Raw genomic sequence first — 22,835 nt, 5'->3', positions numbered from 1 at the left:
ATCCTTCATAATGATTGCTTGGAGGCCTCTAGTCTTTCCACCCTCTTGACATCTCCCTGGTCTTTCTAAGATGGTTCTCTCCTTGTTCCTTCCTATTAAGATTTCCTAGTAACTTATGCTTCTTAACATTTGTATTTTCTTATGTTTGTATTCCCTGGATGTCTGTGGTTTTTGTTCCCACAGTGGTTTCGTAGTTTGACTTCTTGGTTTTTGTGGCTTTAAGCTTGTATCTAATTATTTTAAATTAATATCCGTCAGTAGTCAATCCCTATAGAACCCACTATCAACCAATTAAAAAAAATTAAAAGTTCTATAAACATATAAAAGATTCAAGTGTAAAGTGTCTGCACTCTCAATATCACCACTAATCATTATAAATTACACTATATTTTTAATAAGAATCAATTCGAAGAGCAAGATATTAACACAACCTTAATAATCAATTTTTTCTGGCTATGGATGACTGGGGATTTGTTCCATAACCATTGTTGAAGAAGTCAAGAGTGTAACAGTGGACCTGGAAGGAGCTGAGAGAGGCAGAGAAAGCTCTAATATTAAGCATATGTACTTTTGTAAACAATACAGAATGAGAAAGCTCCCTGTTGTTGGATCTCTTCTTACTATAGCTTTTAGTTGAATGCATAGTGCTTAAATTGAATGAAGCATAAGAATCATAACCGATATGCGAGTAATTAAAAATCCGTGTTGACAATTCATAGATTAACTACATCAAGCTATTGTTTATCAGATTCATAATCATATACTTGTTAAGAAATAACCAAATATTGAATGCCTCAAATATTTGTTATGTAATCAAATTGGTGGATCTCATTACAACTTTGAATGCATATTATAATAGAAAGATTAAATGTAATCAAGATGGTTCTTTTTGCTTTGCCTTAAAAAAAATAGAAGAGGAATATTAGACCAAATCGTTGCTAAAACAACTTCTTGAGCACCTGACAGGCAAGCATATTTTACTAAATTTAACAGGAAAAATACGATTGTAATAGGTGGAAAAATAATTAATCCAAATACAATTTACTATCAAGAAGAAACAAGCATATTTAATTACCTGTAACCATGCATCAGTCACAAACTTCAGCTGTGAAACAGGTTGACACTGCTTGTCACTCAACTTCTCAATCTGCATATTCGACAGTAATAATAAAACAATAAGAAACATTGAGGATAGTAAACACTGACATCAGAAACAACATCTCCAAAGTTTAATTTCTCTTCAACTTCCATGTATGTGTGCCACCATTATGTATCTGCTGATTGGACATAACCCCTCGCTTATGATTATAAATATTGTTAGGATGGACGGGGCATCCAGGGACCAGGACCTTCTCAGAGGTAGAGTTTAAGCATTTTTATCACCTGAATTCTAAATTGGTGTTGTAATAAAATTGTTTTGTGTCTGCACCTTTCATGTGCTCTATGCATCTTATTAGCGTAGGTTAATTCTGTACTGCCAAGTTCCAACCAAGTAATAGTTAGCATTTTATTAGGGCTAGCACTATCAAATGCTGAAATAGTAGATATGCCTATTGTTTATGTATCTTGAGGCTTGATAGAAAAAATGGAAGCATTCTTGTTAGCATCTTTCTTACCATTCAAATGCCATGATTTTTTGCTTTCCCCACAAAGATTTCTTTCTAAGCGACACAATGTTAACTCTAGAACTGCCATGCCCCTCCCAAGTATTCAGCAAAGAATGCTTTCCTCGGATTAATTGCCAACTTGAAATCTCCATAAAAGTTTGTTACGCCACATATAATTGTCTGGAATGTGTATAGTTGACAATTTACAAGCTCCATAAAACTTTTCTAGAAAGTATAATCTAACAAAAGTCAAACACAAAATAAGATGCTTCAAACCTTGAAAAAATTAACTACAAAAAATCATATCTGCAAAAAAGATTTGTATTTCTTTATAACCTATGTTCGACTTTAGTTTAGAAATTGAACCTTTTTTGGCTTTCAAGAAAACAGAAAGATATTCCAAAAGACAATTTGAAAGACAGGCTGATGGATAGCATACTTTTTCTCACACTGATTGATCTACAAGGCCCTTGTTAATTAGCACCTCTCTTCCATTAGTTTAATTTTTAAGTGGCTCAGCTATCATAAAATAAATAATTATACAAATTTATTTTAATGAATCACGACAATAAAAAAGAAAGCTCAAACAAGCTTTGCCTCAAAAGAGTATTATTTCATGCAATGGGATAAAAAAATGAATTGTGAGTACCAGCAATTTCTGGAAGAGTTGCCATGAGAATAGGACGCTATATACAAATACACGATTGTCCCAAACTCCAATAAGAAATTGCTAAAATAAATGAGAAATTGAATAAACAGCCTATACACTGAAATCATATCAACATTCATCAGTCATGAATAATTGAGGAAAGAAAGAACGTATCCATAACTGGTTGTCTTAAAATGGACCACTGTATCCACTCAAACGAAACAAGCCTCTTGCTCCATGAAATGGACGATAAACAGAATCTTCAAAGCATATAAGAAATCTTCCAGCATCCCCTAACTAGTTTAATTTATCCTTTACACTCAAATCATTAACCTGCAAAGGGTGATGTTAAACTAGTTGGATGTAAATTGACTAATAAGATAACAAAAAGATATTGAATGTTAACATCTACTACTACATATATGCTAATGTAAAAATCTCAAAACATAATTACTGGCTGAGCAGTATAGGTTAGAATTAGTAATAATGTTTATGAAATGTTTGAAATTTCATGATAAGCTTATGCTAAATTTTAGTTTGCTCTTATATTTTGAAAGTTTAGAAATAATAATGACAATGGAAAAACACAAAGGAAAATCAGAATTGAAATAATATGTAGATTGAATGAATATTTTTCAAAAAAATTCTTTACTGACTAATTGAGTTTGTACCTGCGTAACACTCAAAAAGACAGTCATAATTGTTACCTATTTTTACCCATCTTGGTTTAAAATAGTTTGAGTTGAGTCTTATGGTTTCATCTAAGTAAATTTTGGCAGTTTAAGATGATTAAAAGAGCGCAAACTAATTTCATTTTGGTTCCATACATTGTGAAATCCTTTAAAGGAAAACTTTATATTGTTAAAAAAAAATCAACGCACTTTGAAGGAAATGATGTTTAAAGTTCAAAAGGGAGTTCTGGAGGGATCTACTAGTTTAGATTTTCAACTCTCACATTGCAATTTTAGGTTTTCTTATCTCAAGATTTACACCAAGTTTTCCTCTCTATCATGATCTTTCACGTGGAGACAAGGGTTTCTTAGGTTGCAGGAAGAAATATACTGAAGACTCCATGCAAACATATAGTTGATCCCATGCCTCATGCAGATATTCCAACAACTCAACCACACCGCCAATGAGATCATCAACAAGTAGCAAGGATTTGTGCTAAGTTCTCAAAGCTTTATTGTGCAGTTACAGTAGTTCAAGAAGAGTAGATGCATCAGAGGGAAAAAACCTAATAATGAGGAGTCTTCATGTAGAAAGCAATGTTCCAAAGAGGTTCATGCAGGAACATGTTTATTCTACTTTTAAAAAGGTCTATTTCTTCTCTTTTGTAACCCTCGCTTTACTATTTTAAAGAAAAGTTCAATCTCTTGTGTAAATGGAAGTTTTGTATCTTCTACGTCTGAGATTAGTCATAGCATTGAATGGCACCATGAGTGATCACAATGTGTAATTTTTTGCTTTTAGAAGAGTTTAAAGTTCCATAAGATCTTTAAAAAACAAGTAATATGAGCACTTTGGTAGTTCTAAGGAAGCTTCATGGCAGCCATGGGGCAAACCTAGAGCAATAATGAATAGAACAACCTTATATGATTAAGGAGAAGAATCACAGTCCAACCATGGACAAGTTTGTAAGAATTTCAAGGGGAAAATGGCCACAAGATCCTCGTAAACAAACTGACATGCTCAGAGCCTTCAAAACAAGGCTAGCAAGATGAAGAACAATCATAAGGGATTATTGCAGCATTATTGACAGACAAAACCTTATACAAGGGAGTCTTAGAGACATGCATGCCAACAGCAGGACGGTCACAGGCTTGAGAAGAATTCAAATGAACAGCAAATTCAGACACAGAGCAGACCCTGATTCTGGTCAAAAGCAACAAAAAATTGTCAAACTGGTTAATGGCAGTGATGGGAGTTTTATGAATCAGAGAGCCTTACACCAACCAAGAACATAGTCTACATTCACTGTACAGTCCCAAGAACTATCAATGAATTCAAAGAGTGAGTAACTTTAACAGTGAAAATATCATACCAAGTTTGTGACTATCCTAAACAGCAAAAGATCAAACAACGTGCCATTTCTTTAAATGTGCAGCCTCATAACAATCATAGTCATAGCACCACAATCCAGTACAACAGAGGTACAAGATAGCAGTCATAAAATCTCTTTTGTTCATCAAAGGCCAAAAGGATCCCATGTCTACTATACTGCTTAGTTGAATATGTTGATTGGGAACCATAAAGCCTCATGGTCCTTGGAATGACTATAAAATGGTGGATGTCTGATAAAAATTGTCAATTAGATGAATGAAAAACGAAGGTGTGATAATTATGGAAACTCCTGAGCGTAAGCCTGATGGTAATCTATTGACTTTGAGAATGGGATAAATTGAATCACATCTGACTGAGACAACTCTGCAGAGTGCGCTTTTTTAATATTTCTATGATGTAAGCTATGACCAAGCTCAGTTGACTTGAAAATTAATTAAATACAATGGTATAAAAGTGTTGACAATCTTCTGCCAATAATATGTATTTTTAAGTCGAAAAAAAATTAAATACCAAACGCACATACCCTCTTTCCTTTGTGAAGACAAAAATACCAAACGAAATAACTAACAAATATTTAAATCCCCATGCCAATAAAATTTTGAATAGACAAATATCTCAACGACCTACCAAATACAAATACCCAGATGCCAAAAGCTCATAAGAAAGAACAAAAATTGAACATACCCACCCAGGTGACAAATCAAATAAGCATAGATCTCAAAAGCATACCCAAACAACCATATATAGACCTCAACAGAGATTTCAAAGCTTATCAAATACCCTTAAGAAAAAAACTGATACCAACAAACGATTTATAAATAATCATAGGAAACACTCTGGCTTACGTCCCCACCCAAATGAAAAATTTAATTGACAGGGATCTCAATCGCATACGCATATGCACGAAACAAATCGATCTGAATTCCTCAACAGAAAAATAAGAATAAATTACCCATAAACTAGAAATTGGTGTACATACACACAACATGAAAAGATTGACTTAAAGTAGATCTCAACCTCCAAACCAAGTATACAATTAAAAAAAGTTTGAATCTCCACCGACAGAACATCAGAAAATACCAATAACCAAAAGAACTGATTTGCAACCTGCTCAGATGAAATACTGAATTCTAATAGATCTCAAAACCTCCCCAAATGAAAAAAGAAGAATTGATATCTGCACCTGCAAGATATTAATATGAACAACAAATTCCCATCCAAAAGACTCAAAATTTAAGCATCTACTTGCATATTACATTTGACAAGATCAAGAAGGGTACGCCAGTGTGAGTGAGACCACAACTGAGAATGCCTCCCATTGCACAGGCTGCATAGAAAGCCGGTGAATACATGGCAATCTTCCCGGGCTCACTGGGAGTCGACACAGCAAATGTCTTTCGAGGAGCAGAAGAAGAGAAGACATTCGCATTCTATGACAACATTTATAAAACCCTACAATGAGCAAGAAAATGAGAGAATGGAAAAAAAAATGAAATTACATACCAAAAATTCATTTCCCGCCTATTCCCCTACCGTCGGGCGAGCAGAGACTAATGCCCCTACCGTCGGGCAAGCAGAGACTGATGCGTTGATGAGTGAGTTAGAAGTAAAGAGGGAAAATTACGTTTTATTTTAGAGAAAGCTTTTTTCTATTGTCTTAATTTAAGACAATTAAACAATAAAAAGTATAAGTTAAACTTAAAACGTGTATTTAAGACAATAATAATATATTGTCTTAAATAAACTTCTCAAATGCCCCCTCTATGTAGTAGTGAACACACCAGTTTTTCAAGATCCAGGACGATACCCATATGATTTTTTCTTTTTTATATGAAGTTTCAAGCTAAAAATTTGTCATTTCTTCAAACACAAGTAAAGTTTAAAATTTGTCATTTCCCGTTTCGATCTTTGCATATCAAAGAATATGACTTTCAAACGCATTTGTTATGACAAATAACAACATTCAAATTGTAAATAAATTGCTGTGTGTGCGATATAGTATACAGACCAGATTTTTGCCAAGTAATGGATACACACCCCTTTATGATTAAATAAGACAAGAAAAAAAAGAAGCAGCAATACTTGTATATAGGCACAATCAGTGCATAGAGAGCTCATTTTTTAAAATAGCAGATCAAAGTTAAAAGCAGAGGAGCAATTTATAGGCGGTCAGGAACTGAAAATGGTAAAAGTTTTGTGTTTAAATAAAGCTGCATTTATTCCTCCTTCACATTGTTTGCCAGAAAGAGTTATTATAGCACTGACCTTGTCATTTCATGAAACCACATTTCTTTGAGCCATTCGGTCAAACAGCTCACAAGCCTTGTCTATGCTTCCCCATTTTAAATGCATGTCTACCAGACCATTTCCAACTACATCGGATGAAAGTGGCCTATCGTTCATGCTTTTACGGATGCTTAAAACCTGTTGCAACGCTCCCATTTTTGCACAGGCTGCGATTACGCTGGCAAAAATGTGAACTGATCGGCTTGGAGACTTGTGAAACAGTCCGACCGCCTCTTGAAGACACTTTCCGTCTCCCACCAAACTTCTGGAGCAGCGCGGTAACAACATTTGAATTTGATTTTTGTATTGTCACGCGCGGGAACTGCTGACCGCTACCACTGGCTGTAACAAGATTAAGAGAGCAAACGGATTAAGCGGGCCCACACCTAAGCAGTCAAATCTTAGTGTGTGATGTTTAAGCCAGCCCGTCCCAAATAGGAGACCAAATCTCCTATTACATCAAGCTGGGAGATATGTAGCTCTGAAGCATTTCCATATGGGATTGTTGTACTTCCTCTGTTAAGTGAAAACATGTCAGATTGGTGTTGAAAAACACAATTAAAAGAAATCGAACACATAAAACAAAGGCAATTACCTTGGATTGCCAGTTAAGTTTAACAGATTTCTGTCCGCAAGTTCTGATAAGATGGCAAAAGCATCACGCCTTTGGAGCTTCTCAACATAAACCCATATGTCCAAAAGTGCGTCAGCACATATTTTCCTGTCTACGGGAAATAATGCCAAGTCTAAGAGACATTCCTTGTGTACATCATCTAAAGAGTCAATATTGATCTGCGGTAGAGTATATGGCCCTTTTCCGTAATAATGTGATGTATATTTTCTTTTAGAAATATTATTCGCTGCCCTCTTCCAAGCCTTGTGTGATTCCACTTGCATACAGCTTGCAGTCACTGAAACCATTTGTTAGAAGTATTTACAGAAGGTTCAATTGCGTAATCCTTAGCGCCTTGTCCTTACAGTGTTTCTTTTCTGAGATTTCTTCCCTTTAGAATGCTAATAGAAGTGTGATTTAATAGAAGAAATAAACACGACAAACATCAAAGTGACTCGGTCTTACTGAATTTGCTATGAAATCGGCATTCTCAGTAGCGTCTACGCCAAGAAATGTGCATAGGCTTTTTCTCGTGGCAAACGGTTTGATAAAATCCACATTAAAAACGTTGTTGGAATTCAATTCTAAGGCTGTTTTCTCTCATCATTTCTACGAGTGAACCCTTAAAATGTATCTTCCTTATGATTTCACTACAGACTTCATGAAAACTAACGCGAATGCTTCGTGATGCAAACAAGTTCTTTCGCATGAATTCGCATAGATGGATCTTTCCTCCATATGCTCTTTCGCATGAATTCGCATAGATGCATCTTTTCTGACAAGATCTTTCCAAGGAATGGTTTCACATTTTCTTGTCGCGTTCCTTTCACCTTATAGTGATTTCCGAACGACATCTGTTGAACTGGTAGAACAAATTAGTAACAGAGTCGCGATGTCTGCGTTTGAATCACGCACGTAGAAAGTTTTCTCATATCTCACGCCTTGGAAAATACTTGTTTTCCTTATATGGGAACATAGGGGAGCCTTTTATGACCGCGTTTGGGGTCTTCCAGGTTGTCATTCCTAACTTTACTTTCTAAGTGGGACCATCTTTTGATTTAAAAATAAAAAAAATGTGGAAGGTGCAAGGGTTACGCTTATAGAATAATATATTTAATTTAATAGGTTAAGGAGACAATCAAAATCAATCTTTGTGTTGTTTTTCACTATAAAGTGGATCCGAGGACAATAATTCAACTCTTTGATATTTTTTTTCTCATGAGACAACCTTCTTATGATGCATGTCTTCATTTAATGGATAACAATAATTAAAAAATAAAAAATAAAAAATAACATAACAAAAATTAATGATACCATCTTGTCTTTCAAACTATTTATCTCACATGGCACACATAGTTCAATTTGTGCAGTAGTGTGGGAGGAGTAATAGAGTAATTTATAGTTGCATTATGATTTTTGTTCAACTATATTTTCAATTGCAAGTTGATGTACTCTTCAATAGAAACCTTTATTAGATATAATTCGTTTTTACCACTCTCAAAAAGGTGACAATATATCTATTTCAATGTACTTTGTATTTTTATTCATGAACAACATGCTAAATTTATCTAGCAACAAATCTAAGTGCAAGCAGTACAAACTCATGTATCTAGTGAGAAATCTAAACACAAGAATTGCACATCTTCCTCACACTTTATAAATATGTAACTTTTTCATGATAACTAAAACTTGAGATATAAAAGCACAATCAACCTATTGCACTTGATATTCTAGAAGTGTTTTTATTAATCAACCTCATTTGCATGATACTTTTGTACATTTCCTAGAATTCCACTAATATTCTCTATAAGTACTCATAAACACTAATGATGTTAAGCATTGTATTCATTCTAGTTTTTGTATCAATGAGAAAATCAATCACAATATTTTCTCCATATTTACTTAGGGCTTCTATCTTATTTACAAAGACTTCCTTGAACTCTTGGACCATAGTATTGAACATTTTCTAGCCCAAAACTCTCCATTTTTGTGCATTATCCTTTTATACCAAATATTTGTTAATTGAAAAAACTCAATTGGTTGATTCCTCTAATTACCCTTTCTAAAGTTTTTGAATATTATCTAATTGATTTCATGCTTTTTCATGAGTACCTATGAGAGAGGGGAAGAGAGGTAATTTATAAAATTGAAGTTCTATATATTTGTCAACTCTAGCACAATTTGTGGTCTAGCATATAGTTTTAGCGTCTTAATGAACTTTATGTTTTCCAACACAAATTTAATTTTTATTCTTTCATTTGGTAAATAACACTAGGTGTTGTAACATTTTTTAGTGCTACAACATAGTATTGCTTGATTTCTTATCTAGTGTCATGGGGTGAAGACTTAGTGATTATGTCAACCTAAACTAAGAAATCTTCTTTGGGGGTATATCTATGCTTATTATTGAAGTCAAGACCTTTATTTAAGATGCTAAACATATGTTGGATATTAGTAACATACGAGAGATTAATCACTAACTTATTCTAATATGTTTCTTTAATCTTATCAAAGAGCTAATCTTATCCCACACCTTTGAATTGATATATTCATTGCAACATAGCCTCAACAACTCCCTTCAATGAAGTTAATAATTCACTAACATCAATTTGCAAATAGTTAAAAGGTGAAGAACTTTTGGTGGCTTTTATTGTCTTTTGACAACATTTATTTCTTGTTGGTTGGTGTTTGAAGGTACTTCTAATGTGAGATTTTTTACCATTGGTGTTATTTTTCTAACACCACATTAACAAAAGTGTATCAACAAAAGAGGCAACCCATGTATTTTATTCCAATTGTTTTGTACTTTCTTATTTGACTTACATCAAGTGTTTGTAAAGTGGGAGTCTTTTTCCTTTTTCTATATCTTGCAAATGGGGACTACAAATTTGAAGTGTGGAAAGTCAAATGGAAATAATTTTTCCTCCCAATTCCCATTGGAGATAGCTATCTAGCCGACAAAATAACAGTTTATAGACATTACCATACACAAAATCACATTAAACCATACATGAAAAAGGCACGACAATACAAAATGGGATCCACGTCCACTACTTGCAGTGAGCTGTTGATTTGATGGATGCCAAATGGAAGGAAAACAAATTTTTAAATTGTTACCACCTGGGTTAAGGTTAATAAGTTGTAGCTTTAAAAAAATTAATTAAAAATCTTTTTTCTTTTATTCCTTTTTGTATTGGGCATCTTGGTTTCTTTTGTTTTATGTATCTATTATTACATTGCCATTTTGTGACAAGGTTTGAGCACTATCAAAAAACCAACTTAGCTTAACTAAAAAATGAACTAGATACTCTCAAAACTTGACAAGTTGATCATCAACATTACGAAGATTAATCTTAAGTGCCATAGATCTATCCTTCCATGTAGATTTTATTTATGTCACGTGTGTTTGAAATAGATGAATACAAACTTTTATAACTTATGTCACCTAAATTTCTAATGTATTCTTTGACATAAGGAGTGACAACATTTTTTGGGAAATATTTGGATTGTAATGGCCAAGTTATTTTAAGACAATGATCTTATCAAATTTTCTTTATAATCACTACAATTGTCAAGGAAAACATTTAAATAGTCATGCAAATGTCATTGACTAATTTGGTTCACAATTAGATTCATTTGAATTTTTAAAGGGGATTCTTCATAGCTTTTTCCTTCCCTTAATGTGTAGGAACATGTGTTTCAATGTAGATAAAATATGTTGTAGCATGTAGAAATATGTGTAAGTGGGGGATGGATGAAAGATTGATTAAGGAATCCAACTAAAATAAAGACTATTCAATTTGTTTATATGTAATTATAATAAACCATTCGATCAAAATTAAATACAAATTGTTGTAAATATGCAAATTATACTATTAATCTATATTTCATAAAAATAAAAAAATAAAAAAAAATACAAATATTTAACATTCTTAAACAAAATTAAAATTTATAAATATGATTGCAAAAATATTTACATTGCATGTTTCGAAATATGATCCCTATGTCAAGGTTGGTCAGAAAATTAAGTCTTGTAGTGTGGATTCTTTTTGCTTTATACTATTTACACAAATAATTTTTGTTTAATCATATATTAAATAAAACAAACTCTTTGAGAAGTGATCTTCCTTGGACCACGTATTGACCGACTTATCAAACACGCCACCTTGGAACTCGCGACTGTAAGAACAGGAGTGTTCCACGATGCAACGAACACAAGTGTTTTGTTAATCTCTGAGAGATGCTTAAATCATCGTGAGTGGAAATTCATTCTTCTACCTATATCCTCACATCTTCCTTCTACTTTCATTCTCTCTTCGAATTTGATAATTAGATCTATATCCTCGTATCTTCCTTCTTCTGTCATGGTCTCTTCCAATTTAATTCTTAGATCTGTATCCTTGTCTTCGTTCTCCTTTCATGGTCTCTTCGAATTTGATTCTGAGACCTACAACTTCGTATCTTTGTTGTTCTTTCAATATATAGATTTCTTGCATCCTACTCAATCTTTTCATGACGCGTCTCATAGTTTATAAATAGGTGATATCAAGCTCCAATTTGCAGAAGAAATTAACCGTTCAAGGTGATTCTCAGATATTATGGGCAACTCAGCGCTTAAGAAATTGACAATCCTCCTCATTTTCGTTATTTTGATTGTGAATGTCTCCAGTAGGCACAATCTCTCTGAACATATTGCAAATAAGAATTATGCAGGCGTCCAGTCACGGTGTCCATCAGCATCTCATCGGAGTTGCGGAGGAGACCTTCCAGATCCTGATGGATGCTGTACACACAAGACGCCCTGATTCAGCTGGTGGCGATGATCTCGTTAGAATAACTCATTATAATTGTGCTCTTGTGTTAATATGGAGGAATATGTAAATAGGTATTGGGACATGTCTTTCAATTTCAGTTTGTTTTGAATAGTGCCCAGATTGTTATAGTATAAATATGTAATAGCTGTCAAAACTCTTAGCTCACTTATAAGAAGATTGTTAAGATATTTCTATCTATAATTATGTAAATATCGTTGATGAATAATTCAAGTTCTTCTACATGATTTCATCCCTCGTAGGGTATTCTTTGGTTTTATCTTCTCTCCTCTGCTTTGGCTTTATACAGGGCTTATTTCTATAATATTTAGAATGGTAAGCCATTTTCTTTTTAAAACTATACTTATTAATAAAATGTTTAAATAGTAATCTTTATTAGTAAAAGTAGAAACTTATTGAGGAAGAGTAGTTTTTCATTTTTTGGAAATAAAAAAATCACCATCAACATACTTATATTTGGAGAAATCTTTGTAAAAGATTTTGAGATATATTATTGTAAAAAATCTACTTGTATTGCATTGGTTGGGTTATAATTGAAAAATAAAAAATTAACATTTAAGAGTTTTTATTTAATATTTATAATATATATTTAATGGTTTTTTTTTTCATTTTTATGCATGATTATGTAATTTAATGTTATCAATAATTTAAAGAGCAATATAATAAAATTTTTAAAAGAAAATTAATTTTATTTAATTAATTGAATGAAATGTAAACATTAACAATTATAAAAGTGAAAATTAACATTTGAAATTTTTTAGATCATATTTGTAATTTATATTGTCATTATGATACATGATTATTTGATTTAATATTTGTTGATTAACAGATTTGTCACTTCAATTTTATACTCTTTTGCCCATGTTAATGACAATCTGACCAACAGTTGAGTCACTTGCAATGGTATTTACAAGTCCCCTCTGCTTATTTTACAAGGTGCAACTACCTTCGAATGATATGCAATGAATGAAAACATAGGGTATGTTTTTCACTAGAAAGAAGAAAAGACAAACTAACACCTACCCATAACCATGGAAGTAGATGTGAAGGATTGATTTTAGAATGAAGTGAATGTAGACAAACAACACAAAGTTTACTTATCCCACACTCACAAATGATATCCAGGGAAAGAAAGAACAACAAACTCTTTTCAACGGATGTTTAATCTAAATTCAAGCTTCAGAACTAAATACATACAAAGTTTGATATAACAAAATGACACTGAAAGCAATTACAAAGAAGCACAGTTCATTACAAGATTGCTAAGCATTGTGGTTTGGCTATTACTTTTCGTTGGAAGCTTCCTTCTGAGTGGCCTCCTGGGGGGTCTGAGGATAATAGACATGAGCTTGCTCAACTTCTGGCTTCTCGTTCTTGTAATTCTTTGCAAGACCCTGATGTTTTGGCTTGGGATGTTTCTAATGTGTCTGGGAAGTTCTTTGTGGCTGCTAGTTATAAACAGTTGGATAGGCAGATCTTTGGGGACATTGAGGTCCCCTAGTGGAAGCAAGTCTGGTGCAAACCTTGGTCATGCTGGAATTGGAGGTATTGGGCGGGATAGTTCTAGAGAGGTTCGATTTATCTTCTCTATTTATATGGGTTTTCACACTAATAATTTAATGGAGGCTCAAGCCATTTTATCGGTTGTGGAACGTGCAAGCAATTTGGGGTGGCACATGATCATATGCGAGTTTGATTCTCTAGTTGTGGTCAACTTATTGAATACGAGGAATTTCGATGGGGTTAGTTGGCATTTGGCCTTGGTTGTTAAGAAAATTCTCAACCTCTGTGCTTCTTTGGAGTCTATAACTTTTACCCATATTCCTAGAGAGTGGAATGGTGTTGCCTATTGTTTGGGTAAATGGGCCTCTTATCATATTCATGATTGGAACTTAGTGGATCGAAGTTAGTTACCCCCAAATTTGTCTCATCAGTTGGATCACTTAGTAGAGCTTGATAGGGCTATGTAATGCCCTTGCTTTGTATTTATTCTTTTTTCTAATAAATTTTTACCCCTCCTTTATGTTAAAGACTCAGAAACATCCTCTTTATTCCATCAATGTCAAAATATGAGTTCAAAGACTCAAACCCTTGTACAATAAAACTGTGCTTGTTGCCTTCTCCCCTTTTTCTTTCCCCTCAATAATCTTGTTAACTACATATTTAAAGACTCCCCAATCAACCTTTCTGGTTTCTGTAACCACTTCTTTTTTAAAGAATGAAATAACCCTTTCAAATTCCCCTGAAATTGATTCTCTCAAAATGATTTAAAACATCTTAAAATGTTTTAAATTATCATATATAAACTATAGAGAAATTGAGAAATTCTTAATTTCTCTTGCAGCTACTTTTGGATAAATTCACTACGGGTCAATCAAGCATCTTGGGGCTACAAACGTTTGTGAGAAGTTATGATAATTAAAATAAAACATGGGTTTTTTACCATTTTTGAACAACTCACAAAATTAAGGTACTTCCTTTGTAAATTGGCCCCAATAGCTATGTCGCTCCATCTAGAAAATATTAAAATAACATATCATATGAGCTTGTATGACCATAAAATTAAAACTAGGAGTATTTGAAACCAAAATATTAGGTGGGTTGCCTTTATATTTAATAAATTTGTAACTTTTTTCCAGATGCAATTTTAAGCTTGTGAATAAGTGATGTTGGGAAATCAGATATTTTTGAAAGTCGGTCATTTTCATAAGTTTGGAACGATTGTCAGCAAGTCGGCCATTTTCATAACCTTAGAACCATTATCGGCAAGTCAGTCATTTTTATAACTTTAGAACCATTGTCTACAAGTGGACCATTTTCATAACTTTAGAACCATTCTTGGCAAGTCATCCATTTTCATAACTTTAGAACCATTGTCAACAAGTTGGGAATTTTTGGAAGTTTAGAACCTTAAAAACTCAAAAAAGGTTGACTATGAACTAGGACTTAAAAGTTTAAATTTGGCCAAGTTAAAAAATGGACTAACAACAGACTCTGATTGGGGATGAGGACTGTGAAGGGCGAAGCAACTGACCTAGAATCTCAAGAAAGACTAGTGCATCATCCATTGGGCAATAGAGCAGAGGACAGGGAGTTGCCTTGCAAACAAGTGGAGGGGAACTAGGCACACCAAAACTAAGAAGCCGAAACTAGAAATGAAACTCAAACCAAAAACCACCTAAATATGTACATGTTCATTAAGACCCTACCTCAACTCATGCCCACAGCTGATTAAGTGAAGCCAATGACGGGTGGGGAAAGATATTTGTTCGTGCGGAAAAGTGCCTAGTAGGAAAAAGGCATCATTTTAGCGTGCCAGCTCGCGACTACTATGAAGAAAGACTTGGCAACAATGCTTTGCAAAAAGTTTTCAAGTATACCCAACATGTTGAATTATGCCTAAATCCAACACTCTTAAATACTTATCCCTCTATAGATTTTTTTCATAAGATGATTGTAGAGCCCCTTATTCTCGGTGTTAGATACATTGTCACACTACAAATTTAGAAAGAGAATACACAATTAAAAATAAATAAATTTACAAGTGAAAATGTTAATATTGTATGGAAAGTTTTTGAATGGGTTGGGAAATTCAATGAACAAATGTTCTTTGTCCATATAAAATTTGAGAAGGATTATCATAATATTAGAAAGCCCTTTAAGACATGCATTAGAAAAATTTCTATATAGTTAATAAAGATATATTTTTGTTTTTTTGATTGGTAATTGGCCGAAGCTAGAATAGCTTAGAGTTCCATTAGATTGACACCAAAACCTTCCCCATCCTATGGAAGGCCAAGAGTCACAGCTTAGAATTCTACTTCAGATGTCCCTATAGGGAATCGAACTTGGGTCTCCATAGTGAGAACCCAATGTTTTAGCCAATTAAGCTCAACCCCTTGGACTAATAAAGATATTATTTACTAGTGCTTTTAGTTGCCTCATTATTAATAGCATTTGATATTAATAGTTCAGTCTCTTTAAATTTATTTACAAATAATGATCTATGTTGTGACATAATTTTATGTATTGGCTACTAAAATTCTTTAGACATCTAATTTCTAATGTTACATCACAGAGATGAGTCAAAGGAATTTCCTTCTTAGGTAGAATATCCAACCATCTTGTTAATGGTGATGTTGGCCTTGCAATCCCAGAGAGAAAACTTTAGACCTAGAACAATGGATCTATGTTAGTTAACAATAAGGTTTGACCCATGATGCACTTGTGGACAATTATTTGAAAATAAACAAGAATGGGTCACCCATTTACACTTTTGGCATTGCAATATCAACAAGGATATTCCTATAGAGCTTAATAGCATAATTGAAGAGACAATAATAGACTTGTATAAATAGATTAGCCATACCCACTGTATACAACGATCCCATTTATTTTTTTACTAAATACCTCTTACAATAGTTTACTATTCTTGAGAACTAAATACTTATTTTATATAAAATTGAAAACAAGTTACACATGCAACTAAAGATGTCAAAAAACGTAACAACCTCTAATCCTAAACTCCTAGGATATAAATACTTTTACTTTTACAAAAGATAAATTTCATAACGACATAATAACAATGACATTTTTTTTTCAAAACATAAATATATTTCCAAAAATACTTGAACATTTCTATCTGAAAAAATATCGTGAAAGGAAACCTTTTCTTTTTCCATTGCATTAAAAATCATGATACAAAGAATGCATAAATAAAATTTATTAATATACCTAGTAGGAAAGCACTGTATCTAACTTGCAAGCCTCGACTAGTCAACTATGCGAGGGAGAGCATCATTTGAGTGCTACACTAACCACAAACCAACAATCTCCTGCACACCTTCCTATTGGAAGTGACCCTAACCTTCACAAGGAGTGTACACAAGGGAACCTATGTGGTGCCATCTGAGTACTAGTGTTGTGTGCCACATATCTCATATTGATTGTACTACTTTAGACTATCTTCTGACTAAGTATGACCAATTTGGATGATCTATGTTCTAGCAAAACTTTTGAACTAACTACATGCATGCAGTGACAAATATGACACTTTGGCCAAAGTTTTATTTTTCATAAAAATCATTGTTCACTCACCTCTTACTTGACCTGGAGATTACTCTCATCCTAGGATTTGGTACGTATAAATATCAAGGCCAAAAACATAAAAAATAACTTGCAATCACAAATATTCAAAGGTATGGACCTCCCCCTTGCAACTAAAACCTAGAACATAGAGTCACTTCCCCTAGTCCATCATAAGTTCATTTTAGATTTACCTTCTACGTACGTCTAAGAGAGTCTACAAGAATATATTAATTCCTTGGCTAGGATTATTCAACCCATTAGTCTGTCTAGAGTTCCTAGAACTACAAATTGACATCCCATTGCCAAAATAAAGTACAATTACATATCCATAAAATATTTTCTCATATAAATACTTATGTATATTAATAATCTCACTCATTACAAATATTTCAATTTTCTCTTTCTTTGACTACCTATCAAAAACACTCATACTAAGTTTATTTACAATGGTATTATTTCAAAATCAAGAATACATGTAATAATGAACTAAGTAAAACACACACATATTTTAGGAATTCACACCAAACCCATTTATTCATTTCTTAACTATAACAAGCTTACTTCATGAAAAAACAACTATACTTGCATCCCAAGAGTAGATATCACTGTTGGCAATTGACACTCATACAATGGATATTGATGCGTGAATAATGGTCTAGGGTTTTCATTGATGGAAACTCTCCTTGGAAATCCTATTTGGTGAAAATGAATTTTGATATCCAGAAGTTATTGTGATTTGGTGACAGTCTACCAGTAATTCAGGTTGAGAAGTGCAGTTTTGGTCTGGAAGCTTTCTAGTGATTGCGATGGTGAGATTCATGCATGGGATGATAGGACCAACATATAGAAATCATTTTATCATATTTTGGGTGATCCGTATATGTTTTTGGTGATTCGATTGGAGCCGACTCATGATTACATGTTACACTACAAGCCAACTCGATAATTGTTTATTTTATGATTATGGATATATAAGAGCATTGTAGAAGATCTTTTTACTTTATGGTGTGAAGTGATATGAGTGAGTTGTGATCAAGAAATCCTTTTGGCGCAGTTTCACATGTGCATTCTTGATTCGGTAGCTGACTGAGATAGAAAATAAAGCGGAGTAGGAGAGGTGGTATAGTTAGACTTTATGCACTTAACCAAGACTCATCTAGGCATTGTTTGATGCCATTTTGGAGCTCAATAATTGTAATTAATTATTATACAATATTTGTAAGGTAGTGAGCCTTCCGGGGTTGTAGCCCTTATTGTATCTTGAGTTGTAAGCTCTATGCAGTGTGTCTTAATGTTAGTGCATTCCTAATATTGTTTTTCGACTAGCCATAGTGGAATAATATCATGGATTCATGCTTGTATTGGTTATTGTCATTAGCAAGTTCTAGTAATCAATTTTAGGGTGTAACCTATGAGGGGCTTCTAACTTATGTAGAACTATTGAAATTATCCTCAAGACTCCACCTTGGATTCCTCTAAGGTCCTTCTTAGGTGGTTAGGTCCTCAGTGATTGTTCATCATCTGTTGTGCCTAATTTTGGGGTAAATTAATAAAGTAATCTGGTTGCAAAGTGTACAATTTAAATTGCTATCTCATATACACTGCAACCTTTTGTAAGGGGTGTGATCTGGCCCAAATTGCTATTCAAATTGCAATTGTCACAAATACACAACCTGTCATCATTGGTGCAGTCTAATCTTTATTTCTATTTTTGTTGATTTCTTCATACTGTTATAAGGATGTGAAACTGCTATTAGTGATTTCTTATTGGTCAACTTGTTATCATATTGATTAGTAATCGACTCTGAGATCTTCCAATAGTTATAGTGGCATTATTTATCATAAAATTTTATCATCCTACTATCTTAATGATTAAATCTAGTATTGTCAATATTTTTTTGAGGATTTCAAGATCTAATTGAACATCATTAATCAAATCAGTTTATGCATCTATGCAATTCACAGTATGAGTGTTTACTTTGATTTCATTTCAGTTTGTCATAAACTAAATAAATTCAAGATTGCATTTACTCTCAGCTGCTTTTATATCATTGGAGTAGATTTTATGTTATATATATATGTGTGTGGGGGCGTACCTATACCCATACCCAAGGATTTTTTTTTCTTCCGATTTTGTGAATTCGTACCTGATTCCGTATTCGTATGCGTACCTGAATCGGTAACTTAGATTTTAAATTATCTAAAAGCCATCTTGTCTACACAATGTGGAAGTTTGAGAGGTGCATGCCAAATGTTCGACAAAATGTCTGAAAGAAATGCATTCTCATGGGTTTCAATGACTGCAACATATGTTCAGACGGGGCATTTTGAAGAGGCCTTGAAGTTATTTTCTGCCATACAATGGTTTGGCATTAGCCCAAATGAATTTGTTTTTTCAAGCATTTTAAAGGCTTACTCATGCATAGAAGCTCTCGAGGTAGGAAGTCAATTTTTTTTCTTAAACTGTAAAAATTGGATGCCAATCCAGTTCTTTTGTGGGGAATGCAATCATTGACAAAATTGTTAACCAAAATTTAGTTTCATGGAATTTTATGATTACAGGATATACCTGAGGCTGTTTGTATGAAGAGGCTCTAGAACTCTTTGGGTACATGAAAAAGAAGACTTGGAATGGGACTATACCGCCATGGCTACAGTTGTAGAGTATGTGCAAACCTTTGAACAGAGGAAGCATCTCCACTGTTGTTATGTAAAATCTCAATTCGATTCCATTACTGTTGTGGGAATTGCCTTTGTTGATAATACTAAGACCCCTCCGGCGATCAGATTGCACTTGTGGAGCATATCGGTTGAGGAAGTCGGTTTGCATGGAGGCAGTCATGTTTAAAATTACCGCAAATTGTCATGAAAATTCCGCACGAAATAAATCCAGTGCGATAGCTCCGGCGTGAGGATACTGAATTCCGGTGGACTATATCCACCATGTATATCCTACTACTACTATTAGGCAAATTCACAAACCTAATTTCTAATTGTAAGTTTTGACAAATTTGTACATGCGAAACAGTACTGAAAATTGAAAACTTAAAAGCATTTGGATTAATTTAATATACTTTCAGAGAAGATAGCGCAGATCAATTTAATTGTTGCGCGAACCCAATTACGAACTTATTAGAATTCATTGGTTATGCATGTACAATCCATTGAAGAACGTCTACTGTACTGAACCGCCATAAAACTTGATCATTGGCTGAAAATCTAGAGGACCTTGTATTGATTTGTCCCAATGAACAAGGAAAAAGTAATGAAAAATTTACAAAGAATGTCAAGACCCTTGGATCTTGTTCTTTAAGATAACAGACAATAAAGAAGTCAACCATCAGGCCAATCTAAACTAAAGCGTGCTTCCACAATTTCAACTCTAAGATCAGGAATATAAATGTTCTTGGCCCGCAACCACTGCTTCTCTATCGTCTCATCACAGGTAACAAACAGTTGAAGGTAGCGCCATCAAACGAGTACACTCTCTCATATCAAGCTCTCTCAATTTCTTGAGCTGGCCTATTTCCTTTGGAAGTTCTTTCAAGCCCTCGCATAGTGAAATGTCTAAATATTCCAACTGTACAAGTTTCCCAGTTGACACGGAAAGCTGTTCCAGGCGTGGTAATGCTGATAACCTCAACATTCTCAGATTGCTTATATTTCCAAAATCATATGGTAAAATTTGAAGCTGATGGCAGTTGGTAATAGAGCATGACAGAGTGGAGGACATATTGCAGTTACCAAGAGGTAACTCCAAATCATTGCTGTGGTCCAGGCTAAAATCTTGTAGCTTGGTAAATGTGGATATATTTTTAAATCCTTCAGATAAGCTCAAAGATAGCTTCTCGATGTTCTGCAGTTCTTCAATGCCATGTTTTTCAACAAAGGGTAAAATCGACCTCTCCAAGCGGACACTCTTGAGTTGAGTGAGTGATGATAAGACATCTAGACCTTTCACTCTTGCCTTGTTTGTACCGTGATTGTATATCATCAGAAATTTCAGTTTCTTCATCGATTTGAGAAATTGGGGAAGAAAGTATTATGTCGAAGAAAAGAATAAAAACAGAGCCTCTGTTTCAGGGAAATTGATATCATACCAGTCATTTTCGTCCACAGGGCCTGCATGTGTTGATTACAAAGCAAATCCAATTAGAAAATTGTGCTTTAATAATGACTACTAGTTATGTATGTGAAATTCATGCACATGCCGGCAAAGTTACTTAGAAAAGTGATGTAAACATTCAATTCAGAAAATCATTTCTCAAATTCAATTCTTTATTATGGACATCAGCAATGAACATGAAATTGATTCTCAGCGTTTAAGCGAATGAGTCTGCATTCATTCCCTTTCATACTCTCTTTCCCAGAAATATGGAAGAGATTTTTCCTCGTTCCTCGCATGAATGTGCGTAAAAGAATTTTTATTTCCTTTCTTTCATACTCCCTTTCGCATGAATGTGTAAAAGATGTTTCCTCAAAATGATTTCGTATTGACTCATCGCATTCCTTTCATCTTAAAGGTGTTAAACTGGTTGAACAAATTAGTAGGAAAGTTCGGGTTTGCTTCCATTCACGCACATAGGAAACTGACTTTTGATGGCACAATCTTTTATTTTATTTTTTAAATAAAGTATTTAAGCTACAGTATCTTCAAAAAAAAATATTCTATTTTCGTTTTCAATAATAAAATGGTGATGTCTATTATATTTATGAAAGCATTATATGTACATATATCGAATATTTATTTTAGAATTTATTTTTTTATATATAAAATTAGAAAGTGTCTTTTTAGTTATAATGTGAGATAATCATAAGCATGGTTATAATGGTTTAAATAAGGGATTTTCAAATTAATGTTCATAATATAAGACATGATAATGGTGGAATTACTAAAGTCTTGACATGTACAAAATATTTTCAAGTCAATACTAATGATAATGTAAGCCAAGTGTTGGTTTTCCTATTAGATTGTACTTATCTCTCTAAGAAAGCTATTAAACCTCATTACCTAAGAAAAATACTATTTGCAAGTGTTTGTTCTTCTTGCAAGCCCACACTTGTTGATGTACACCATTTTTAGAACCTATGTCATGTGACTCCAAGGCGACATGGGTTGGATTGCATGGTGGTTTGATGTCACAACTTGCACTCGACACTTCTTTTATGATCTATAGTCATTTATAAGCTATGATACACCACAAGTCCTATGTGATCATTTCATTGGAGCTCAATTAGTTCTCCATTTAGCTCGATGTGATGTGCTTCCAATTTTTATTGCAACATTATGTGGTAAAGTTGTGATACTAAGAGCACATTTTAGATTTGTATATAGTTGGAGGAGATCATGTCAAAATTAAAATTCATTTTTGAGGGATGGCAGCTAATATTGGAAGGAGTTCTTCCAGTTTTTCTATTCACGCAACTTAGTTCAAGAAATAAAATCTATAAAAAAATAGATAAGCATATTTATGATATTTTTAAATTTTTAAAGGCTCTTGTCAACACTATAAATTATGCTCATGTCTTAAGACCCCTCAGAAGATAAAAGAGGATGATTTGAAGAAAAGCTTGGACATAGTCCTTCTCTTCCACTTAGTTAGTCCCTTATTAAAAAAATCCTTACTAAATTGGATTTCCATTATGATGGATCTTACATATTTATTTAATGAAAAGCTTTCTTATGAATAATGACA

General features: G+C 33.5%; 1 protein-coding gene across 1 annotated transcript; it reads right to left on the bottom strand.

The window, feature by feature from the left end:
* Window positions 1-20,578: 20,578 nt before the first annotated feature.
* LOC131079811 (probable disease resistance protein At5g66900) lies at window positions 20,579-21,154 on the bottom strand. The gene has a single exon (XM_058017851.1). The coding sequence runs from the start codon at window positions 21,152-21,154 to the stop codon at window positions 20,579-20,581; it is 576 nt and encodes a 191-aa protein (XP_057873834.1).
* Window positions 21,155-22,835: the final 1,681 nt, after the last annotated feature.

The sequence above is a fragment of the Cryptomeria japonica genome, chromosome 4 (assembly GCF_030272615.1).
Source record: "Cryptomeria japonica chromosome 4, Sugi_1.0, whole genome shotgun sequence".
Lineage (NCBI taxonomy): Eukaryota > Viridiplantae > Streptophyta > Pinopsida > Cupressales > Cupressaceae > Cryptomeria > Cryptomeria japonica.
Note: the sequence above shows the minus strand (reverse complement) of the source record. Positions and strands in the feature narration are given on the sequence as shown.

Bases quoted from the DNA above. Each gene is read 5' to 3' on its own strand.
- LOC131079811 (XM_058017851.1), bottom strand. From the start codon at position 21,154: ATGAAGAAACTGAAATTTCTGATGATATACAATCACGGTACAAACAAG.